Source organism: Juglans microcarpa x Juglans regia, chromosome 4D, assembly GCF_004785595.1.
Source record: "Juglans microcarpa x Juglans regia isolate MS1-56 chromosome 4D, Jm3101_v1.0, whole genome shotgun sequence".
NCBI classification, from domain to species: domain Eukaryota; kingdom Viridiplantae; phylum Streptophyta; class Magnoliopsida; order Fagales; family Juglandaceae; genus Juglans; species Juglans microcarpa x Juglans regia.
In genome coordinates this window covers 24552872-24573763 of record NC_054600.1, presented here as the reverse complement: position 1 = coordinate 24573763, position 20892 = coordinate 24552872, and the positions used below count along the sequence as shown (strand labels likewise).

General features: G+C 33.5%; 2 protein-coding genes across 6 annotated transcripts; both read right to left on the bottom strand.

Moving 5' to 3' along the window:
* Positions 1-5022: 5022 nt before the first annotated feature.
* On the bottom strand, positions 5023-8835 carry LOC121260509. The gene is made up of 3 exons (XM_041162416.1): positions 8037-8835; positions 5434-5578; positions 5023-5332 (listed from the first exon to the last, which is right to left on the bottom strand). Exons 1-3 carry the CDS (start codon positions 8476-8478, stop codon positions 5269-5271), a joined length of 651 nt encoding a protein of 216 aa, XP_041018350.1. The 5' UTR covers positions 8479-8835; the 3' UTR covers positions 5023-5268.
* Positions 8836-10931: 2096 nt separating this feature from the next.
* LOC121260508 lies at positions 10932-19513 on the bottom strand. Of its 5 annotated transcripts, XR_005939728.1 has the most exons (8): positions 19375-19513; positions 16445-16779; positions 14988-15435; positions 14811-14816; positions 14285-14577; positions 12957-13319; positions 12599-12650; positions 11387-11627 (listed from the first exon to the last, which is right to left on the bottom strand). XR_005939728.1 is itself a non-coding variant. In XM_041162413.1 (7 exons), exons 2-6 carry the CDS (start codon positions 16748-16750, stop codon positions 12975-12977), a joined length of 1398 nt encoding a protein of 465 aa, XP_041018347.1. In that variant the 5' UTR covers positions 16751-16779; positions 19375-19513; the 3' UTR covers positions 12344-12650; positions 12957-12974. The 5 variants fall into 5 exon arrangements, 3 of the variants coding, with proteins under 3 accessions (XP_041018347.1, XP_041018349.1, XP_041018348.1); XR_005939729.1 differs by lacking the exon at positions 14811-14816 and having other exon boundaries at positions 10932-11627; XM_041162413.1 differs by lacking the exon at positions 11387-11627 and having other exon boundaries at positions 12344-12650.
* Positions 19514-20892: the final 1379 nt, after the last annotated feature.

The window sequence follows — 20892 nt, the reverse complement described above, 5'->3', positions numbered from 1 at the left end:
TTCATTAGAAGATGCAATCAACTTGGTAGTTTCACTTACTTGAGTATCACGAAATAAATCGTTACATATACAGAAAACTCCAATAATATAAATAATGAAGGTTAACTTAGAGAAGAATTGGTGAATGGAAATAACCTCCCTTGAAGTTAAAATCAAAGCTAGCCGTAGCTTGTGTACTAAACAGTGTATGCATATGGGCCATAATATAAAAAAGAGCTGGCAAACATTCCACTCACCTCGCATATTACTGACGCCTTCCCACCCTTGACTTCGGATATTTTGAATTGAGATTGTCATGAGATAAAACATTAGAGGTCTCAATCTTCATAGCCGATGCAATAATATCCTTAACATGCACAAGATTAACAAACCGCTCTCTGTCAACAAATCTTAAAACAATAGTCATCGTATGTTCTTGTTTGGACTCATCATGGACTTCATCAACAATAATACAAAACTTTGAATCCATAGTTTTATCACGAATTTCACTTCGAACATTACTTGCAAAAATAAACAAAACCTCTTTTTGAATTTCTGATGAGATATATTTAGGGTTGGAAATAAAAACCAGTAAATCAGCCGAATCGGATAGGATCGGTGCAAAACCGGTTCAGTCTGGTACCAGTTTCATTTTTTCAAAATTGGTCCGGTTCCAGTTTTTATTTTTTTTACATCAAAGAGGACCGGTTTATATATATATATATTATTTTTATTATATATAAATAATTTTTTATATGATTTATTTATATTATATATATTATATGGTAAATTTCTCATTAATATAACATGAAATTTTAAAATCTTAAAATTCACAGATAATAATCTAAGAACATAAAATTAATATAACATAAGATCTTTTAATTTTAATTTTATATAACCATCATATTATCACTAACATATATGATAATATGATTCTTATGTACGTATAATATAATGGTATTACTATAATTCTTATTTTTTGTTGCATATCATTTTTATATTTAGACAATTTTTTTTTTAATTTATCAGTTTGTTGTTCCAAGCTCGACTTCCTACGCGCTCGACATTGCTAGTTCATCGGCAAAACCGATAAGATCGGACTGAAAACGGTAAAACTGAGAGTACCGGTTTCGGGAGTGAATTGGTCTGGTATTAGTTTTTCAATTCTCAAAACCAATATATATTGGTTTGGTTCTAAAATATGCTCAAAACCGGACCCGTTACACCCTTAGATATGTTTGACATTTTATGAGGCATTTCTCAAGACAACTCCAACAATATATTTATTACATGAGGCTAAAAGTTTCAACATTTCAATAAAATTATCACAATTTTTAGAATTTAAGCTTTCATTCCGACCTCTAAAAGCACATGCTTGAAAAATGAGCATCAAATAGCATCTATCGAAACCTTAAGCTAAAGTCGATTCTTCAAAATGTGTTGTGTTGTTTGTCGATGCATCACTTTGTCAATATGTTGTGATCGTTTGATTAAATATTCATAAGCATTGATAGAAACATTATGTGGTGAACTGAAGTCTTTACTCACATGACACAAAAACAGAACAGCCTTTTTCGTTGTTAACTTTTTTCCAATTGTGAAAACTCTCTATCATAAACGCATGATTTGAACTAGGACGTCCAATTGAGTTTTTGTTGAAAATATGACATGGAAGACAAAACACATCATCTTTTGTTAGTAAATACTCCAACCAATCAAGGAATATCTTGAACCACTCAAATTGAACTCGACGATGTTACTCAGAAGTTGGAACCATGAACGTTGTGTATCACTTACTGATAATTACATATGCAGGTCCCCAATTTTCTTTTGTTACTTGATTGGACATGGGTACAGATAATGTAGTTTGTCACTTTTCTTGCTTGTGCAACTAGCTGGGATTTCATTCGTCAAATTTTCTTTAGCTAAAAATCCTGAAATCATTCTATTCTAATTGTTATATTAGGTACGTAAAAGGTCTTTGAACAAAAAGGAGATTTCTCGCAAGGAGGAGGATATAATTAGTGTATATGACAATGCTTTGCCTGTCCATGAACCCAAACTGAATGTAATTATTGTTTGTTATTACAAAGCACCATACATTGTATTTATTTATGTGAAGATTTCCTTTTCTAAACCTTGCATCAATCTCTAAACTAGTTTATATTTTTCTCTAGTTCAATGTCCCTACTTTCTGGATGGTTTTTTCCCTTAAAAAAATAAAAATAAAAGCATTGCCAAGATGAGAATCATGTATGCTGGCAATCTGTTTAGGAAGACACCTTGTCTATTCCATATAATTATTTCATAGAGAGTTTGTTTACCAATTGCTTGTGTTTATAACTTTTGCTAACTCTGTTTTTCTTGCCCTAACACACAACAACAATAACCATATTGACGCCCTAAATTCGTTTCCTGCATAACCATTTACCATATTTTCAAAATATTGCAGAACGCTTGAGAAAATGAGTGGATCATCCACCTTGGTGCAGAAGTAGATCAATTTCGACAGTAATGTGATAAGAGATTTAATGTCCCGTCAATAAAACACTAACATAAATTCTAAATATCGATTCTCACCAAACTGCGAAGGCATCTATTTAAATAAGGAAAATAATCTAGATATAAAGAGATTATACAAAAACAATCTCATAAACTGACGTGGCTTGATGTAATTTGTCAGTTTGTAAGATTACTTTTATGTAATTCTTTTGTGAAGATAACAGTACTCTTTAAATAACTTAATGAAACCTTGGCATGACATCTACTGTTGGCTAAAAAAGCTGTAACATAAATTGTCATGATTTGCTTATTCACTAAACTTGCATGAATTTACGATCTGATTTAACTTTATACTCTTTCACTTGGCATTTTATGAACAGATTCTAATTACTTTTTATGTTTACTTTGCCATCCTATGTACTTTGTCGAGTTTATGCATCCACATATTTCTCAACCCGTTGGTGAATTTGAATGAATGACTGACTACCAATATCAAGATTTATGTTTCTGTCCATTACACAGTCAATCAATCGGTTTATATCGATTTTCAGCTATAATTTGCTTTTACAACAAAGTTTTATTTCCAAAAAGAACTTTCCTATTCTTCCAGCTGGGCAAACGTTAGCCCTTACCAGTGTATATATACATAATATATATATATATATATGTATGTATATGTATATATATAGCATTCCAACATCCAAACTAAACTTTCTTTGTAATATGAATAATGCTAGAATGTCGTCTCATTTTATTTTCTCATTTTAACAGCTCATGCATTTAATTTTTTTTATTTTTTCTTTTACTTACTGATTAAGGAAGTAACCTTATAAACCTATCATCTAATGCCACATCATGGGATGATGGGATGATAATGGAAGTTAGAATGATGAATAGATTTTTTTTTTTAGTGTATTGATATTTTTTATATTTTTTAAAAATGTTTAAAAATAGTAAAAAAATATGTATAAAAAAATGAAAAAAATTAAAAATGAAATTTTGCCTAGGGCGGCACAGCAGCACAGCACTCAATATAAAAAAATATATGAAGGAAGCCATTAAATTTGTGGGTCGAAGAATGTGAGGTATATATAGGGAGTAAATCAGTAGGAATGCTGCTGGTACAGGCCCTTCAATCGAATGCCGAACGGTTTCGGTCAAAACCGACGGCCTATCTTTTAGCTCAAGATATTTTCATCCATTAATTTCTAATTTTCTACTCCAAATTATAAAATATTTTTTTATTATAAAATAAAGTTAACATATCACATTAAACTAGTCTATTTATTTATTTATTTATTTTATAAAATTTCTTTGTAGATCTATGCATTACTCATCTTCATAACCAAATGCTATATACAATTTCCCTTTATCTTTTTCTGTTATTATATTTTCTAAGACGAAAAAAAAAAAAAAAAGAACTCAGAAAATCTATGCAATTAAGAAAAGCGTGTGGGGATTTGGTAAGGGTGACGAGGTCCAAGGTTTTGGCCGACGACGCTGTGGGAAGAAGAATCAAGAAAGGGTTGATATGGATGATTGGTTTGAAAATGGCATACTGCTTTTATTAGACTAAGAAAGGAGGGTGAGCTGGGTCCTCCCTTCTCCAAAGAAACCCTATATTTTCTGCGAACTTTCTGCAGGATGAGCTTTCTAAGGATCTTCCATGAAGTATGCTTTGAATCTTACAAATTAAGCTAGTTCGATGAATTGCTCAATGCATAAAAGAAACTGCATTTATTTTTTTCACAATTGATGTGAAACTCGAACTCTTTTTTTTATCAACTGAAAGTGTTACAGTCATAAAAAGATTTTATAAAAATAAATTTACAAATTAATATTATTTCATATGATACGTTAAATCTATTTTATAATAAAATTAATTTTATAATTTAATATATTACATTAAGACATTTTACTTTGTGCATTTACTTTTTATAAAACTTAATTGTGATTAAAACATTTCTCAAAGTTTGAAAATCTTGGGAATTTAACAAAAATCACTAATAAATTCTTGTGTCCTTTGAGCATGTAAGATACATGTTTCTTTAGGATCCGTTAGAATAGTAAGATGAAATAAGATGAAATAAGTTAAGATGCTTTGTAAATAATAATAAAATTATTAATTAAAATTACATAAGATGAGATAAGGTAAGATGGCTTCTATAACTAAACGGGCTTAATAAAGTAAACGATGTTTTGAACATCTGAAAACTCTTCTCTATGATCGTAATAAGTGGGGGGAACGAGGATTATCACTATCAATGCTCCGTATGCATTGTTGACTCCAAAAAATCAAAAAACAAAAGTGTCGGTTGGGGTCACATTGCTTTACATAAATGAAAAAAAAAGTGTTATACTACAAATAAATTTTACAAAAATAAATTTACAGATTGACATAATTTTATATAATACTTTAAATTTATTTTATAATAAAATTAATTTTATAATCTAATATATCACATTAAAATATATTAATTTATATATTTACTTGTATGTGATTTCTTTGTAGTTAAAAAAGTTCAGATCTGCTACAAGATGTGACCGTTAAGAATCATTACTCTGTTTTCGACGGCTTTTATACAAACAAGTGTGGAGAAATATTTGTCTCAACCACCTAAATTAGATTAATGACAACCTAAGCATTAGTATCTCTAATTTCAGGCTGACCTTTGCTACCTATAAGAACCAGCTGATCTTGAAAGGAAGGAAATGTCAAGTGTAAATGAGCTGCCACGATGCCCTACATGTGAGAGCACTCATAGTCACAACTTCAATGACTTCGAATCATCTAGCAATTTTACCCACTTCATTCCCTGGACCTGAACTAGAATCTTGTTCTTCTGCAAAGCTGCATTAGCATGGAACACGGTTGGGGTCAGTAGTACTTTAGTTAGCTTGGACTTAAAACAAGCAGCATGAGAAGATACATCATATAAAAGGAATACAAACCTAAGGGAGATAGAACCAGGTCCATTGCGTTTATACACAAAAAAATCCTTGTGATACCGAATCGATATCATCCCCTCGCTCACAGCCAATGCTGGCTCAGGAGACCCATGTAACCTCACACTTGCACTGCTTCTGGACCTTAATCCTGCAAGCAAACTTTCACCAACAATAAATAAATATATATATATATATATATATATATATATATATAATATCTCACAACACGGGACCAAATGAAATTGTCTAGCCAAAGACAAATTATAAAGATGTTTTATCACATGGCATATGCAGGGGCAGGCGATCATTAACAGACATTAGAAAACACAGAAGACATGTCTAGGGTTTGGAACCCAAATTTTTAGTGCAAAAGCATAGGCAGACAATTTTAGATCACACACAAAACACAAACAAACCGGTCACGGACAATCAAATTTCAGAAACTCCACGAGAAAGAAGCCTCGAGCATGTGTGTGTGTCATACAAACGGGGATCAATTGAACATGTTTAGTCACAGACAATTTATAAGTCCATGCTTTTGGAACTTAATCCTACAAGCAAAGTTTCACCAACATAGATATGTATATCACATAAACACATACACATACGGTAAATTGTTATGTTCGGTCACAGACAATAGAAAGCCCCTCCACAGAAGACATGTCTAGGGTTTGGAACCCAAATATTCCGTGCAAAAGTATGCCCAGATGAGTTTTATATTGCACACAAAACCACAAACAAATTGTGGTCGCATACAATCAGATTTTAGAAATCTTCTGCAAGAACTGTCTGCTCAAAACAGAAGGAAGATGACATCCTTGAAGTGTGATATTATTACCAGAGAAAAATTAGAAAGCTTAAAATGACTTAAAATGAATACCCAAAGCTCAATTTGATGACTGTGTAACAGTGGAAAAAGAAAAGAAGGCTTACAAACATGAATCAGTTAGTGAATTATCTTTGTCAACGTAGTAATATATATACAACGTAGTGTTTAGCAAAGCAATACACAGACTAGAAATTGTTCCATTCCATGATTTTCAATCACTGACTCAACCAAATCAAGAAATAATTCCATTCCATCTTCCATAGCTTTTTAAATCATGGTTAAATTGATGAGTGCAGTTATCAAAAAGCAGAAAGCAAAAAATGAAATTAAAAAGTTGATAAAACTTAAGAGTGGTCTCATTGACGCAATGGTTTAGATTATATAGAAAGAAAAAGGCTATAAGAGTCCATTTCTTACTCCATGAATGGGATAAATTAAAATAAATGGGACCTGGATGGTCATTTTGCTCATGCAATGAGGGTTATAAAAGTATCCACATGATGGGGAAAAGGAAAATCGGCAAATAATCTGAATATCTGTTTACATAGCATTTGTTATATATCTCATCATAATTGATAATCACAAAAATAAGTGGACCATTTTTTAATGTCACGTGTAAGCAGGGTGAGAAACCGAGAACCCAATAGCACCATAGCAGGCATGGTTCGCACTAGAACAGAAACATCAGAAAAAGTTGAGTAATCAGAAGAAATGCTGCAGTCCAAGATGCAACTCAATATAAACCCTCAAACAATCTTTTTTTCTGAAAATTATCTGAAGAAGCTTTTCATCCCCCATGCTATCTGTCACAATCAACAGATGATGGATCCTACATTTTGCATTCAAATAAACTGACACCGATGTATTCCCATTCCAAACACAATTTCTGTCCCCCAGAAGATCGCATTCCCTCTGCAATTTCAGTGGGCAAACATATAATTTATAGAAGGTTCGAAGACTAAGTTCGGGAGCACACATCATACATCAGAAAATTTGATCAGTTGACGTCTTTTTCCACTGCATTAGTGGACAGAAAGCATAACATGCTTGAGAAGGCCACATGATATAGACTAGAAGAGAAACACAAAGCTTTTAACTTTTCCACAAGGTTGAAATGAAAAATTGGAAGGAAATAAAATTTAAGATATTAACTTTGCATCACGTTACATACTCAAACCCACTAAAGAATTCTACATAGAATTCTCTGGAAAGATCTATGGAATGTGTCACAATGTTAAAGATTTGAGGATAGATATGACTTCATACAATGTTAATTCAGTAATGACAACCAAAATTCCATGAATTGTGGTCCTAAGTGTCAATAAAATAAATAAATGAACGGGTACACATCCCTGGTAGACGGGAAGTATACAAGAGGACAAAAAGAAAAGAAGAGAACAATGAAATAAATCAAGTCTGAAGTTCTGAGCATCAACAAAATCCAGAAAGGAGTCGCCAATAGCAAAAGAAGCAATCTAGAGCCACGAGAGTAGCTTCTTCAAGAGTAAGTTTCTCACGAATAGGAAGCTCTGTGTCTCCAGCATTATACACAGAATACCACTTTTTTGGGGGTAAGAAATATCCAGGATACCAAAAAGGCCAATACATACTTGTTTCCAAATTGGGAGGAAAAACCGATGCCGAGTTTTTAGCAGGTAAATTTTGGATGTTTTGTCCAGTACTGAGTTTGATCAAACCCAACAGAACCGAAATACAACGCATGAAGGTAACACAAAGAATTTATGGTATATATGGAACAACAAAATGGATACTCTACCTTGAAAAGTTATAATGAGGAAGAAGATAAGTGTGATGACCATGGCAGAAAGGCCGCTGTTGTTTAAAGGTGATGCCTTGGCTACCTTAATCTTCTTCAGTGCCTTTATTCGTTCAACCCTTGCACTCTTTCTCATGGCAAGCTCGGACAGCTCCCTAACCAACTTCCTATCAGCAGCATCCAATATTGATGGCCCTTTAGGAGGTCTTGGCGGCTTGGGAGGCTTTCTAGCATTCTTCTTATGCATCTCTCCAACCACACAAATCTTCTCAACATCAGCCTCTCGGTCTCCCGTATCATCCCCTCCCAACCTCTTTTCTATCACCACCAATTCTACATCATCATCGTCGACATTCCCTACCCCAGATTTCACCATATTGCTATTCCACTTAACCCCGCCTTCAATATCCACTTCAAAGTGATCTTTTTCCCTCGAATCCATACTAAGAACTACCCTTCAGAATGCGGAAACAAAGGACCCCCCCACCCCAACAGTATTCCAAAGCCCAGTTCTTTGAACTAACACCAACCACGCCTGTGCCTCACGTTAAAAGAACGCCTTGTGCTACCTAGCTTTAAAATTGAGACCCAATAATCTAAAGCTACGAAATTCCAGGGCAAAAATAGACCAAATAACTAATAACCCAACCTTGACAAAGTACGAAGGAAGAACCATCGCATTATCCAAAATGGATAAGGCAAAGACAATAAAATTAAGGAAAATCCATTGAAAAGGGAATAAGATTTGCTAAGAAATAGGGAAATGAGAAGCGTATTTGAACCTTGGTCAAAGAGTCAAATTTAAGATTTCTAGGAATTAATGGTACGGTGAAAACATGCTCCCAGGTACAGAGTTTGTAACTTTGTTGTATGTCTCAGCGCGCACTTAGGAGACAGGATGACCAATTTAAAATTTAATTATTCTAAATGGGTCTCTCTCTCGGTCAGCTAAGCTTATCCAAATACGCCAACGGCTAGCTGCCGCTGCCGGTGATAGCTACACCGTAGATCTCTATCGGACGCACCTCGCAAAAGGCCTTCATTCAAATCAGAAGCTGTTAACGTGTTTCGAAAATAACGATTGTTTTTTCCCTAAGCAAATACATTAATAAAAATTAAAAATATTTCTTTATAAGAGATTCCAAAAGAAAAATCAGGTTTTTCATGTCTTTATTTTTTCATTGTTTTAAAAAATTCAAAAGGTTATTTTTTTAATTATCTTTTCAATTTTTGTTTCAATTTTCATGTTTTTAATTTTTCATTTGTTATAATTACTTATTTTTTTAAAATGTTTTGTACGTTTTTTACAAGAACAAAGAATCAAAGATTTGACAAGTGACTACCAGTAATGACGAAGGAAAATACAAAAGTCACGGACAATGGTTTCGATTGTTTTTTTTTTCTTTTTTTATTTAATGATTAAGAAAGTATCTTTTTAATGATGTTGTAAAATTTTTAAAATGATTAAGGGGATTAAAAAAATTCATAAAAAAAAGCAAAAATAAAAAGAAGAAAATTACATTTATTGGGATCAAGAATCGGGGCACTGATGTGTCAAACTTGAAGAACATTTTAGGCTTCGTTTGGTTATACAAATCATTTCATTTCATCTAATTATTACAATTTTTTCAAACTTCCACCTAAATACAATAAACAATTTAATTTTTTTAAATATAAAAAAATTATATTTTAAAAATATTTTATTTAACCCACATCTTACCTATGTAACCAAACGAGGCCTGTGAAGGAAAAAGACTTTGGCATTAACGTGTACATGTTTACATTAGAACAAAACAGCCTAGAACTAGAAGCGAGGGGTTTCGCACTTTGTAACTTCAAACTACTATGATGTTTGTACTTACTACTCCAAATTATCAAAATTGATACATTATATTCAAGAATAATCATATATACAAACTCCAAATGTACCATGCTTTGTATAAAAAAGTAAACTTCACTATAAAAAAGTATGAATTTTTTTTTTTTTAGGATCCACTTTTTTACAAAGACTTGTACGAAGCTTCTACATTTAAAATTTGTCCCTAAACATTACTATATATTCAATTATAAAAACTGGCACTTTGCACTCTCATTTAAAATCTGATCGTCAAGATCATGCTATATAACTTATTTTTCATCCATATTAGTGGTTAAGATTGGATGAGGATGCATAGGGGACATTTTCTAAATTTGAACGATACAAGGCGCTTTGACAGTTTAGAGTGCAAAACCCTTAATAGCGAGAATGCAAAATGTAATTTATTTATTTATTTTTATCATTTTCCATCAAACGCATTCGATCATACAGATACTAGGACCAAACAGTATTGTTCGATACTTCCTTCAAATGTTTCGTATGTGGACTATGCAAGTGTACAACTCAATTGCAATATCAAAGTCTCATGCAAAAGAAACTCTGGTTGTTTATACCCTTTTTGTATCCTATGCCTATGAGTAGGTTGTTTCAGATTCCTACAAAGAATGAGTCACGTTTCGCCTCAATCTTTATTTACGTGCCAGAGATGTTGAGCCCACTCACAGACAGACTGACAGAAAAGAGCCAAACTGTAACAACAATTACATACTAAAAAGTATCACGTGAGTTCCCTATACTTTTATTTATAGTCCGATTGGCCCTTTTTTTCCTCCCCAGATAGGATTTGATGTGCATAGCCCTGGAGTTTTAATCAAAATTGATCAAGTCTCTCCCGTTGGTATCATTCCGAAACCTCTACCTCCCATCTCTTCCAGACTTCCTACATTAGTAATAGGAGTGTAGAACCAAGCCAGATTTTTTCCGGTTCGGTCCGAAACCCAGAATCCGGATGGATAGGATTACATTTAGGCAATTGAGAGAAATCTGGATCTGTAACTGGATCCGATTTTATGACCCTGTTATCCATAACCGGGCCCCTTTTTATATACTAAAAAAAAATGCTATAAAAATATTTTTTAAAGTTTAAACAGTTTTTTTCTTTAAAAAAAAAATTATTAATAAATCCGGATTAAAATCTAATTACAATCCAGATATCTAAATCCAGATTAAATCCAATTACACACCCGATATCCAGATTTATAGTAAAAAACGGGATTTTATCCAGATTTATAGTTAAAAAAGGGTAAAAAATCCAGATATCCGGATTCAATCCGATTATCCGTCCGGATTATTTTCGGATTAATCCAGACGGATAACTGCCCAATTTTTAGAATCCAGATCCAGTCGCACACCACTAATTAGCTACCACTCTCAGCTAATATTTTTAAAGAAAAGAAAAAACACAGAGAGAGAAAACTCCCCAACCGAGAGAGAAGTGAAGGGGGACTGCCCACCACCCAAAGGGAGACATGGGTGGGGGTACCAAGAACGCAAAAGATGAGTGTCAAGGACTAGCTCCTAGAACTGTTCTTGCCACTGCCTTTGTGTATGGTCCAATTAAATTTACATACCACTCGTTAATAGAAACATCCTCGAAGGCTGGACAAACTTCAGAAACTGAATCAATGCTTCACATTGCGTAAAAACAACGCCGCCAACCATGTTGCTGGCTCCTTTTGCAGCATTCATGGCTGCAAGTGCCCTGCAAATTTGCTCTGCAGAGACATGAATTAGGTTTCGCACCAAGAACAAGGTCAAAGTACAATATTATTTCACCTAGTAGTGGGGGAGATATTTAATAACGATGTACCATGGATGCCTATATACCAAATGCATCAGCAATCTTTCTGCTGGACATGATAGAGCACATCTAAAACCAAGAAGCTAGTAAAATTTGTATATAACGCATCAACTCCAGGGAGTTGCATCAAACCGGCAACTTTCAACCTTCAAGCCAGAAGGTATCAACTTGTATGATAATAAATCAACTTACTCTCGTAATAACGAAAATCAATCCACCAGTGAAAGGAACCAAAAATTAAAAAGATGCAATTCCACGGCTATTTGTGAGATATCGTATTGCACATTGCATAGACTAGGCTGCACCTCTTGCACATTTCATATCCCAATTAGGAAAATAACAAATTTCAGATACTACCTTTGCAATGCAGCTGACCCACTCCACCGCTGTGGGCTAGCATTCAAACCATCTAAACCCAGACACTAGGGTTAAAGCTACCATACCTCAATGGAAACAACCCACGACAAGTATACCAATCGATTTCTGTCGGTGTGTACCACGGTACCAGACTCCCAACATCTTGATATAAAACCAGGTAATTTATGATATATCAAGAGACATGGTAGACTGCAGTTAGAATGTTGTGCAGGACATGGTAGAAATTTTTGAGTAAGCAAAATAAAACAAATATTATAAAAAAAAAATTACTTAATACTCTGTGCAAAGAATTCTGCCAAAAGCACTAGACATTACTAAATGCAAACTCTCAACCATTCAGGAGTCATTAACTTCAAAATATTACTTCCTAACCAATAAACCAAAACCCAAGTCTCACTTCTCTACAACAAAGTTCTGAACAGGACTCAACCACCAAATTGAAAGAAATTGATTCTACCAGCATAAATGATCCCTTCCCAAGTTTGAAACAGTAATTAACTTACTTACCTAGATATTGGCTTCCTCTGTGCATTATGCATACCCGTGCAAGATCTGGACCCTGAAAATTTTTGGAATGAAATTTAAGCTAATGCTTTGATAGCAATAGATCAGCTATACCCACCAAACAACTACAATATCCGCCACCTATCGAACCCTGTCTGTTGTGCATTAACATTTGCACAGTAAATCATAAAAGCCTTTTTATATGTCCACAACCGCAGCCAGAGAACCCGTCTTATGATGTGTATACCCTACCGTGACTTTCGACAAGGACATTGTGGGATGCCCTATTAGGTAGGCAAAATAATAGATAAAATACCACAAATTGCTTTCTATTTTTTGACTGAAGAGCAGGACAACTCACCAGTCTTAAGCATAATGATTAGTATCGATCGTAAGGGTTTCCATAATCTTCGCGCCTCTGACGCTGAAATTCATTAAATTTGTTGTGAGGCCTTGAAGAGTAATTTTCCATAGGATTTGGATATCGGCTTCTTGAATCAATTGCTAAACTGGCCCCAGGATAATGAGGATTGGCCAAGGTGCCATCATACTGGGAATAACCATGCTGTTTATAACCACCAAAACCAGAAGAGGGCAATTGCTGATGTGCCTGTTGTTGACGCCTCTTGGCATCAAATTGGAGAAACTCCTCCCACTGTTTTGCATGAATACCCTTCAGAATAGCCAATTGCTTCATGTAGTTCTCTCTCATCTCCCTAATAGCCTTTGACCCGTAGAATCAATAGTTAGAAATCACAAGCTCAAAATCCATAACCAAGAGGTTTTTAACAACAATTATGTGCTCCTCAGTACAGCAAAGCACATAGTAGTTCACCCTACGATGAGAAACAAGATTAAAATGATGTGTCTAATGGGATACATCTTCCATTCTCATCTTAGTTTCATTAAAAATTTTGAGCTTTTTGGGCAATATTTGTAGATTCTCAACTCTTATTACTCAACTTCAAGCTTTACCACAGCTGCAAAGTCTACTCATATAATAATAATAATAATAATAATAATAATAATAATAATAATAAAGAACCCCATGACTGCAAAACCCTTCACCAGAATATTTGCCACACTCATATGCACTGAACAGTCTGAAGGCACAGAGGTAATTATAATAGCAAGCTTTACCATCACAAAAAGATCCACCTGGCACTCCACAAACAATTAAAAAAGTGTTTTTTTTTTTTTTTTTTGCTTGGGGGGGGGTTTAAAGAAGAAAAGATCAGGCTAGACATGCAAGGCATTAGCACCCGAAGACTCATTTTCCAGGAGATCAAATGAGAAAAATTCCAATTCAAAAGCATTTTCCCACTTAGTTTAGAATTTTTTTTTTTTTTTTTTTTAAATATGATCTCTATATTAAGTTAGAAATTTGAACTTCGCAGACTTCATCGATGTTAACGAATTAAAAAATGGATATAACCAATATTGTTGTGTAAAGCCATATGCCCAAAGCCGCACCATTTTCCCCTCCATAAAGCTTTCCTTTTCCTTAGACAAACTAATTTAGAAAAAGCAAGCTTATGGCCAAAATTTTAGGATTTATACAAAAAAGAAAATAAAAAATTTTCATATTTCGCAAAACGTCTGAATATTTAGTGTATGTTGAAAATGGCCTAGGCCCATTACACCCGTTCTCACACTGTATGTACACCAGCACTATGAGATAGTTCTTACCTCACGATGCCTGTAATTTTCTTCATCTTCTTCCTTGTCACAAATTCTTCCAAGTTCCATTGCCTCCCTTTTAAACTCCAACTCTAGTCCTTCTAATGTCTGAGGGAAGGAATCAAACTGACGACCAGTTTGCATATCAGATCCTCTCCTCTCATTATCCCATCCATCAGTTCTATAAGCATTGATGCTCTGATTATTACCATCATATGAATTATTTGACTTGCCTAAGTAAGGAGGACATGCTGGAGACTTTGAACGGCTTGAGCAATCTCTAGCTCCATTATTACCATAAGCTTCATGAAATGAAGAGTCTGTTAAGCACTTCATTCAAGATCCTAACATAGATGGTAGCTTTAATCAACACACTATCTTTATATTCTCATAGTGAAATCATCCAAGACAAAAGGTCCAGAAATGCCTCCAGTCTATAATCTCCTTTGGTGGACAATCAGATCAGTTCAGACTAAACCACGAAACGAAAGTTGACTTCAAACCGTACACAAAACGCCTAAACATAAGAACTTACCTCTTGCTGCAAGCAAATGATAAGCAACAAGCAGCACCATTAAGTGCTCAGAAAATAGGAGAAAATAAATTCAGGAACACATAGGGCATATGTAGGAACCTAAAAGATCCACAAAATACAAGCATGTAGTAACCAGCTTTCTATGGACACCATAAATATATCCCATGCTGTCCCTACCTTGTGGAGAACCCCTTGAAAATTTCCGTAGATCATCCTGAATATGGTTTTCTGCAATCTTCTCTTGCCTACCAAACCTCTGCTGAACCTGAGATGCATTCTGAGAACTAGAACGAGACCTTTGGGAATCGGAGCGTCGCAACCGTGTATCAGCAGGGCTTTGTTCAGGTGACCTAGATCTTGCCATGTGGGAACTAGACGAAACCCTTTGATCACCTTCCTCCTTAATCACTTTGTGCACAGCATCCACACCTTTTGCCAAAATTAGCCTATCCTTGCCACTGACAATAATAAATTTATCCTCCATCTTGATTTTGCAACCAATATCCTTTTCAATCTTTTGTATAACTTTCTCTGTAAAAAGTGCTTTCACATGCTTTTCTCTAGCAGGTACCCTCTCAAAAAAATCTTGCGACTTGCGATTTGCTCCAAGAGTAGAAGGGCACCCCTATAAATATGGAAAACAGCAGGGAATTTATGGGAAAAAAAAATCTTATTTTTGAAAATCAGCAATGCAATTTATGATATACATGAGACTTTGTGGTTTTCAACTAGTTTCCATGGGTTTATATAATTATAATGCCAATTCAGCAAAAGGTAAGGCTTTCACTCTATTTTCACAACAACTTTATGAATAAAACACCAAAATAGATTTGAGACATGAAAAATAATGAAAGTTAAGAAAGGAGAAATGATATAAATGAGCAACAAATTATCCAACCAAAGGTAGTTCAGCCCATCAGTGTACGATGACTCACATACAGACATTAAACTCCATCCCTGCCCATATTGTTGCTTCCCAAAATGTTGAGATAATACTTCGCTTAGGCAACTATGAACTGTTTTAACACAGTAACCTCACAATTCAACCCAACGATGAACAATAAAAAAAAAAAAAAAATCCATGGCCCTACATTATGACTTTGTACTATCATTGTTCAGCTTCTTCTCTTATGTTAAAATCCCTCCTTGTATGTTTGTGCTGCAGTGCAGAGATGCAAATCTGGATTAAAGTTACAGCAGTAAAAGTTAATCTCGAAGAAACAATGGAGAGCTAAATGAAAGCAGATGTTAAACTAAACTGGTCAATTGATATGGACCTGGAAGGGTCCAAGAAATATCTGTTGAAATGGACTAGATTGTTCACTGCAACTAGATAAATAAACTCCTACACCAGACATATTCCAATTATCAAGTCAGCTTCAATTTGACATGTGATATGCTATCATAAACCTGACCTAATCCCAGCAGGCTGAAACATAAACTCGAGCAGTGCCACTCATACTGATAAGGTATAAACCCAATAACTCTTAACATTTAACAGGTAAGCACAGCGACAAAGAAAATTTATACATGTGCAAATTCAATACATATGTATACACGCACAAAAGCTGATAGTATGCAATACTCCCCAAAATGTACAACTAACACGGCATTTCTAGAGAATCCAGCAGTACCTGAGTAAAGTGACCAGACTCTCCGCATATTTTGCAAATCAATTCCTCTTCTTTCCTTTTCTTCCAAATCCTCTCAGTAGCTTTCGACTTGGCTTCCCAAACCTTAGCCTCTCGGCTTGTGAAATCAGTTGGAACAGCATTTGGGTCACGAGGAGGTTCCTCTTCCTCATCGGAACCCGCACGAGACCTTTTGTTTGTCTTTACCTTGTCCTGTACATTGGCAGTTGTCGATCCCAGAGGACCCGTGTACTCCTTGTAAAGCTCGCTAAAGTCATCGTCAATATCTTGGCCTGATCTTGTTGCCATCTCATAACAACCTTAACAAAATCCAGCACCTACATTTTCAAACACTGTACCTTATTAAACCCAAACATGAAAGTGATATTCACAAAGCTACATCGATCAAGAACCTGTATTTTACAGTAACTTCTTGGTGGACTTCTTGAGATCTTAATAATAAAGCTTCAGATTTATTAATGGCATTGAGGGGCCACAACTCAAGTACATAGGAAGTATAAAAAAGGATACACTCAACTGGCAGGAAGAAGAAAAACAAAAAAACAAAAATCTCAGCTGGAGAATTGCAAGCTGTTGAGCAGTCATCCAAGCATATAGATTGTCAAAAATTATGGCTCTTAATTATGACTCTGTCCTCTCATGATTTCTACAAATTCAGGGCATTGCAAATTCACCACATTAAACATAAAGGTACCGAACATCAGAATTTCTAAGATCATCACAAGGATTTTGTGTAGCACTCCAGCACCAAATTGTGAATATTATATAACCCACGTAGAGTTGGTAGGTTATAGAGTTAGTGATGGGTGTTAAGTCCCACATTCGCAACTTATTAGGTGAGATTGGGCTTGATAAATGATTCTAATGAACTTCAAATTGACTAGTCTTTTGGGGTTATAGCATAGAAGTAACTAGTGCTGCTCTGGATTCAGCCAAAAAAACTAGTGTTGCTCTAGGTTGTTGCATATGGTATCAGAGCCACCTAGTAAGGTCAGTTGTGATACTAGAGCTTTGCATGGCATGGCCCAATGAAGACGTCGAGAATTTAAGGGGGCATTACAAACACCCAGCCAGGGATATGAAAAACCCATATACAATGAGTAGGTTATCAAGTTAGTACTGGGTGTTAAGTCCTACATTGGCTACTTACCAGGTGAAACTAGGCTTTATAAGTGTTTCTAGGAAGTTTTAAATTGACTATTCCTTTTGGGGTTATAACGAAGATGTGGCTAGCACTTTCCCCAAATTGTTACATTCCACCACCCTCATGGGCATAATAACCCACTCAAAGCCAAAAGTTATAAATATTGCATCCCATAAATTCCTAGCCAATTCACAATGTAATAGAAAGGTGATCAATATTTTCCCCGTTTCATTGTGAGGTATATCACGATTCAGTCTTTGGTTTGCTTGCAAATACAGCCCTAAGGAAGCTACCCTTAGGGCGTCTTGTGTCTCCAAATGCACTTCAAGGCAAATGAGTTGACTAGAGGAATGAGTGTTTTAAAAATGACTTGAACCTTCAAATTCCGTTATATGCTTTGAAATGTTCTAGATTTTCTAATTACACCTTAGTTTTATGTAATTTTGGTTTCCTTATTCTACTTAGTCGGTTAGTCGGGTGCCTTCTCTTGTGTGTACTTTAAGTACTTGGGTTTCACACCTATGCTTAATAAATACATCAAACATTCTCTTATGAAAACTAGAAAAAGATAAAAAAATAAATTAGGTTTTGTTTCTATAAGAAATATAGTTAATATATTTTGGTTTCAAACTTCTTGCATTTCAATGCATCTCTACCCAGGGACGAGGCCGGGGAAGGTGGGGGGCTTGGATCTGACCCAAAAAAAGGATAATACATATATTTTTTTATGACTATAAAATTAATAAATTAATAATGCGCGCGCACGCACACACATATTATTCTTGTCTAATTTGTATATCTCCCTTACTTTTTGGTACCTTTTTAATTATCAAAAAAAGTTTTTGGTACTTTTTTCTTGTTCTTGTCCACGATTCATAATTGCACTGGCCAATGTTCTTAAATGGCCAGTCTTAAGGGGTGCCTTGCAAATTGTCAACAATTTTCTAATAGATCTTTTTTATATATCATCAAATTAGAATTTGGTCTTGTTTAGACTTTTATGGTAATTTGGTAACTACATTTTGTTTTTCAGTTTTATTTCAAGAAATTAAATTAAAATATAATATTCACATTAGATTATTTCTCTTTTAAAGTTTGTAATTATCTAGTTAAAACGTATTTAACAGAAAACTCCACATTCACTGGATAGCTGGCTACACAGTATGCAATTGCGCTATTTAAAAACTTTTAAATATATGACGCTACTGCTCTACATTATTCAGTAAAATACAAAACTCAGTTAGTGATTTATATATATACAAAACTTTTTTTTCATTCTTATATAGATCGTTTCCATAATTCAACCTCTTCTCTTAATTGCAACATGCAAATTTGAAATTTATTTTTTTTCTTTCTTATTTTTTACTTTTTTTTTTATCAATTTGTTAAATATGTTTCTAAAACTTTTCAATTCAACTATTTATTCTAGACCTAAAAGTACTCCGCCACTCCAAAATTATAATCCTGGCTTCGTCCGTCTCTACCAATGAACTTCACTCCTTTTTCATCTTTGAAAATTTCCAATGAAACAAGCGAGCACTAACCGCAATTCTAATCGGAGTCAGTGAAATTTTTGCGCATACTACGCTAAGCTAAAAGCGAATGCTTCAATGTGAGAGTACAGCTAAAAAAAATGCGTTCGAACATAATCAAATGTAAGGGGCACGGATAGTGAACGATTGGAATCACTGCAAGAATCGGAACCGCATGAAAACACAGAGAAAAGAGGAAGAAAATAAGAGGAAATGGAAGAAGAAGCAAGTGATACCTTGCGAGGGAGAAGATAGTTAGGGTTTCGGACGACGACGAGAAGCTTGGTAGGGGTTAGGGCCCTGGCTCTATCATTTTCGCCGCCAATGAATCGGTTAGATTTTATTTCTATTTTTGTACTTTCTTGGGATAATCAAACTAAACTTTTTTTTTTTTCAAAAAAATAAAAAATAAACTTATTTTAATTTTAATTTTTTATTTTATCGCTATTTTATAATTTTATTTTTACATGAGAATGATTATATAAAATTAAAATTATTTTAAATATATATTTTTTATTTCACGATTCTATTCTAAACTAAGAATAATTATATAAAAACAAAATTATTTAAAAAACTTCTAACCTCACGTTTTTAATGAACAACTATTATAAAAAAAATCATATTTAATGGTGAATAAACAGATTACAATTTCTAAACAAAAAAACGAAAACCCCCCTCATCAATGAAGAATTAGATAACTTCCTTGGACGTTAGCATTTTAAATATAATAAATTTCTAAAAATACCTCTTTTATTTGATTGGCATAATATTTTTCAGGGTACTATTATACGCATTAGTAAAACTATAAATTTGCTAATAAATTTGTCTGGTAAAATTAAAAATAAACAATAAATATAAAAATTTCTAAGAAGTCAAGGCCTAGTTTAGATAGTGAAATAAAATGAGATAATCTATGAATAGTAATTAAATTATTGTGAATAGTAGTAAAAAGTTTGAATTAAATATGTTTTATGAGATTTTAGAAAATGATAAAAACAATTGAATAAAAATATTATAAAGTTAAAATATTATTTTTATTTTTATGTTTGAAAATTTTGATTTTTTTTTTTTTTGTATTTTGTTTATAAGTTTGAAAAAGTTGTAATAATTAAGTAATGACTAGACAAAAATTTTAAAAATTTGAAATTAAAAAATATTTGTGTTTGTAGTGTTTGAATATTGAGATGAGGAGTAATGATACCCTTACACTTTCTTACTAAAGCTTTACTACACAGATATTTCTTTTTTCTTTTTGCTCTTTGAATATGGATTAAAAATATCAAAATGTGACCTTCTTGCATAATCTAAAAAAAATAAATTCAATTAACTAACGTAATTATATAATTTAATTAAAAAATTTATTTTTATAAAAATTTATTCAAAGAGCAAAAAAATGTCAATTTTTATAAAATAAAATTAAATTTATTTTTAATTAAATTACATGATTAATTGGTTGATTGAAATTTTCTTCTAGATTATGAAAGAATGTCATGTTATGATATTTTTACTCTATATTCAAGTGGCAAAAGGAAAAAAAAATATTGGATAATAAAATAGTAGTAAAAGAGCTATTAGGGTATCATTAATCTTGAGATGAGATGAAATATGAGGACTTGGCAATCTAAACTAGACCTTAATATGCATCTAATTTTTTATCAATCTCTTAGACTATTATATAAACATTTATTTAAAAGATTAAAAAATAATCTGTCTCCATAAATAGAAAAACATAATAATGTTATAAAACATATTAT

Coding starts and splice junctions, on each gene's coding strand:
- LOC121260509 (XM_041162416.1), bottom strand. CDS start 8,478: ATGGATTCGAGGGAAAAAGATCACTTTGAAGTGGATATTGAAGGCGGG. Junction 5,579..8,036: donor CCTCATTATAACTTTTCAAG/GTAGAGTATCCA, acceptor GTTTGCTTGCAG/GATTAAGGTCCAGAAGCAGT. Junction 5,333..5,433: donor CCTGGTTCTATCTCCCTTAG/GTTTGTATTCCT, acceptor ATGCTAATGCAG/CTTTGCAGAAGAACAAGATT.
- LOC121260508 (XM_041162413.1), bottom strand. CDS start 16,750: ATGGCAACAAGATCAGGCCAAGATATTGACGATGACTTTAGCGAGCTT. Junction 15,436..16,444: donor AGTCTGGTCACTTTACTCAG/GTACTGCTGGAT, acceptor CCATATTTATAG/GGGTGCCCTTCTACTCTTGG. Junction 13,320..14,284: donor AAAATTACAGGCATCGTGAG/GTAAGAACTATC, acceptor TACGGGTCAAAG/GCTATTAGGGAGATGAGAGA.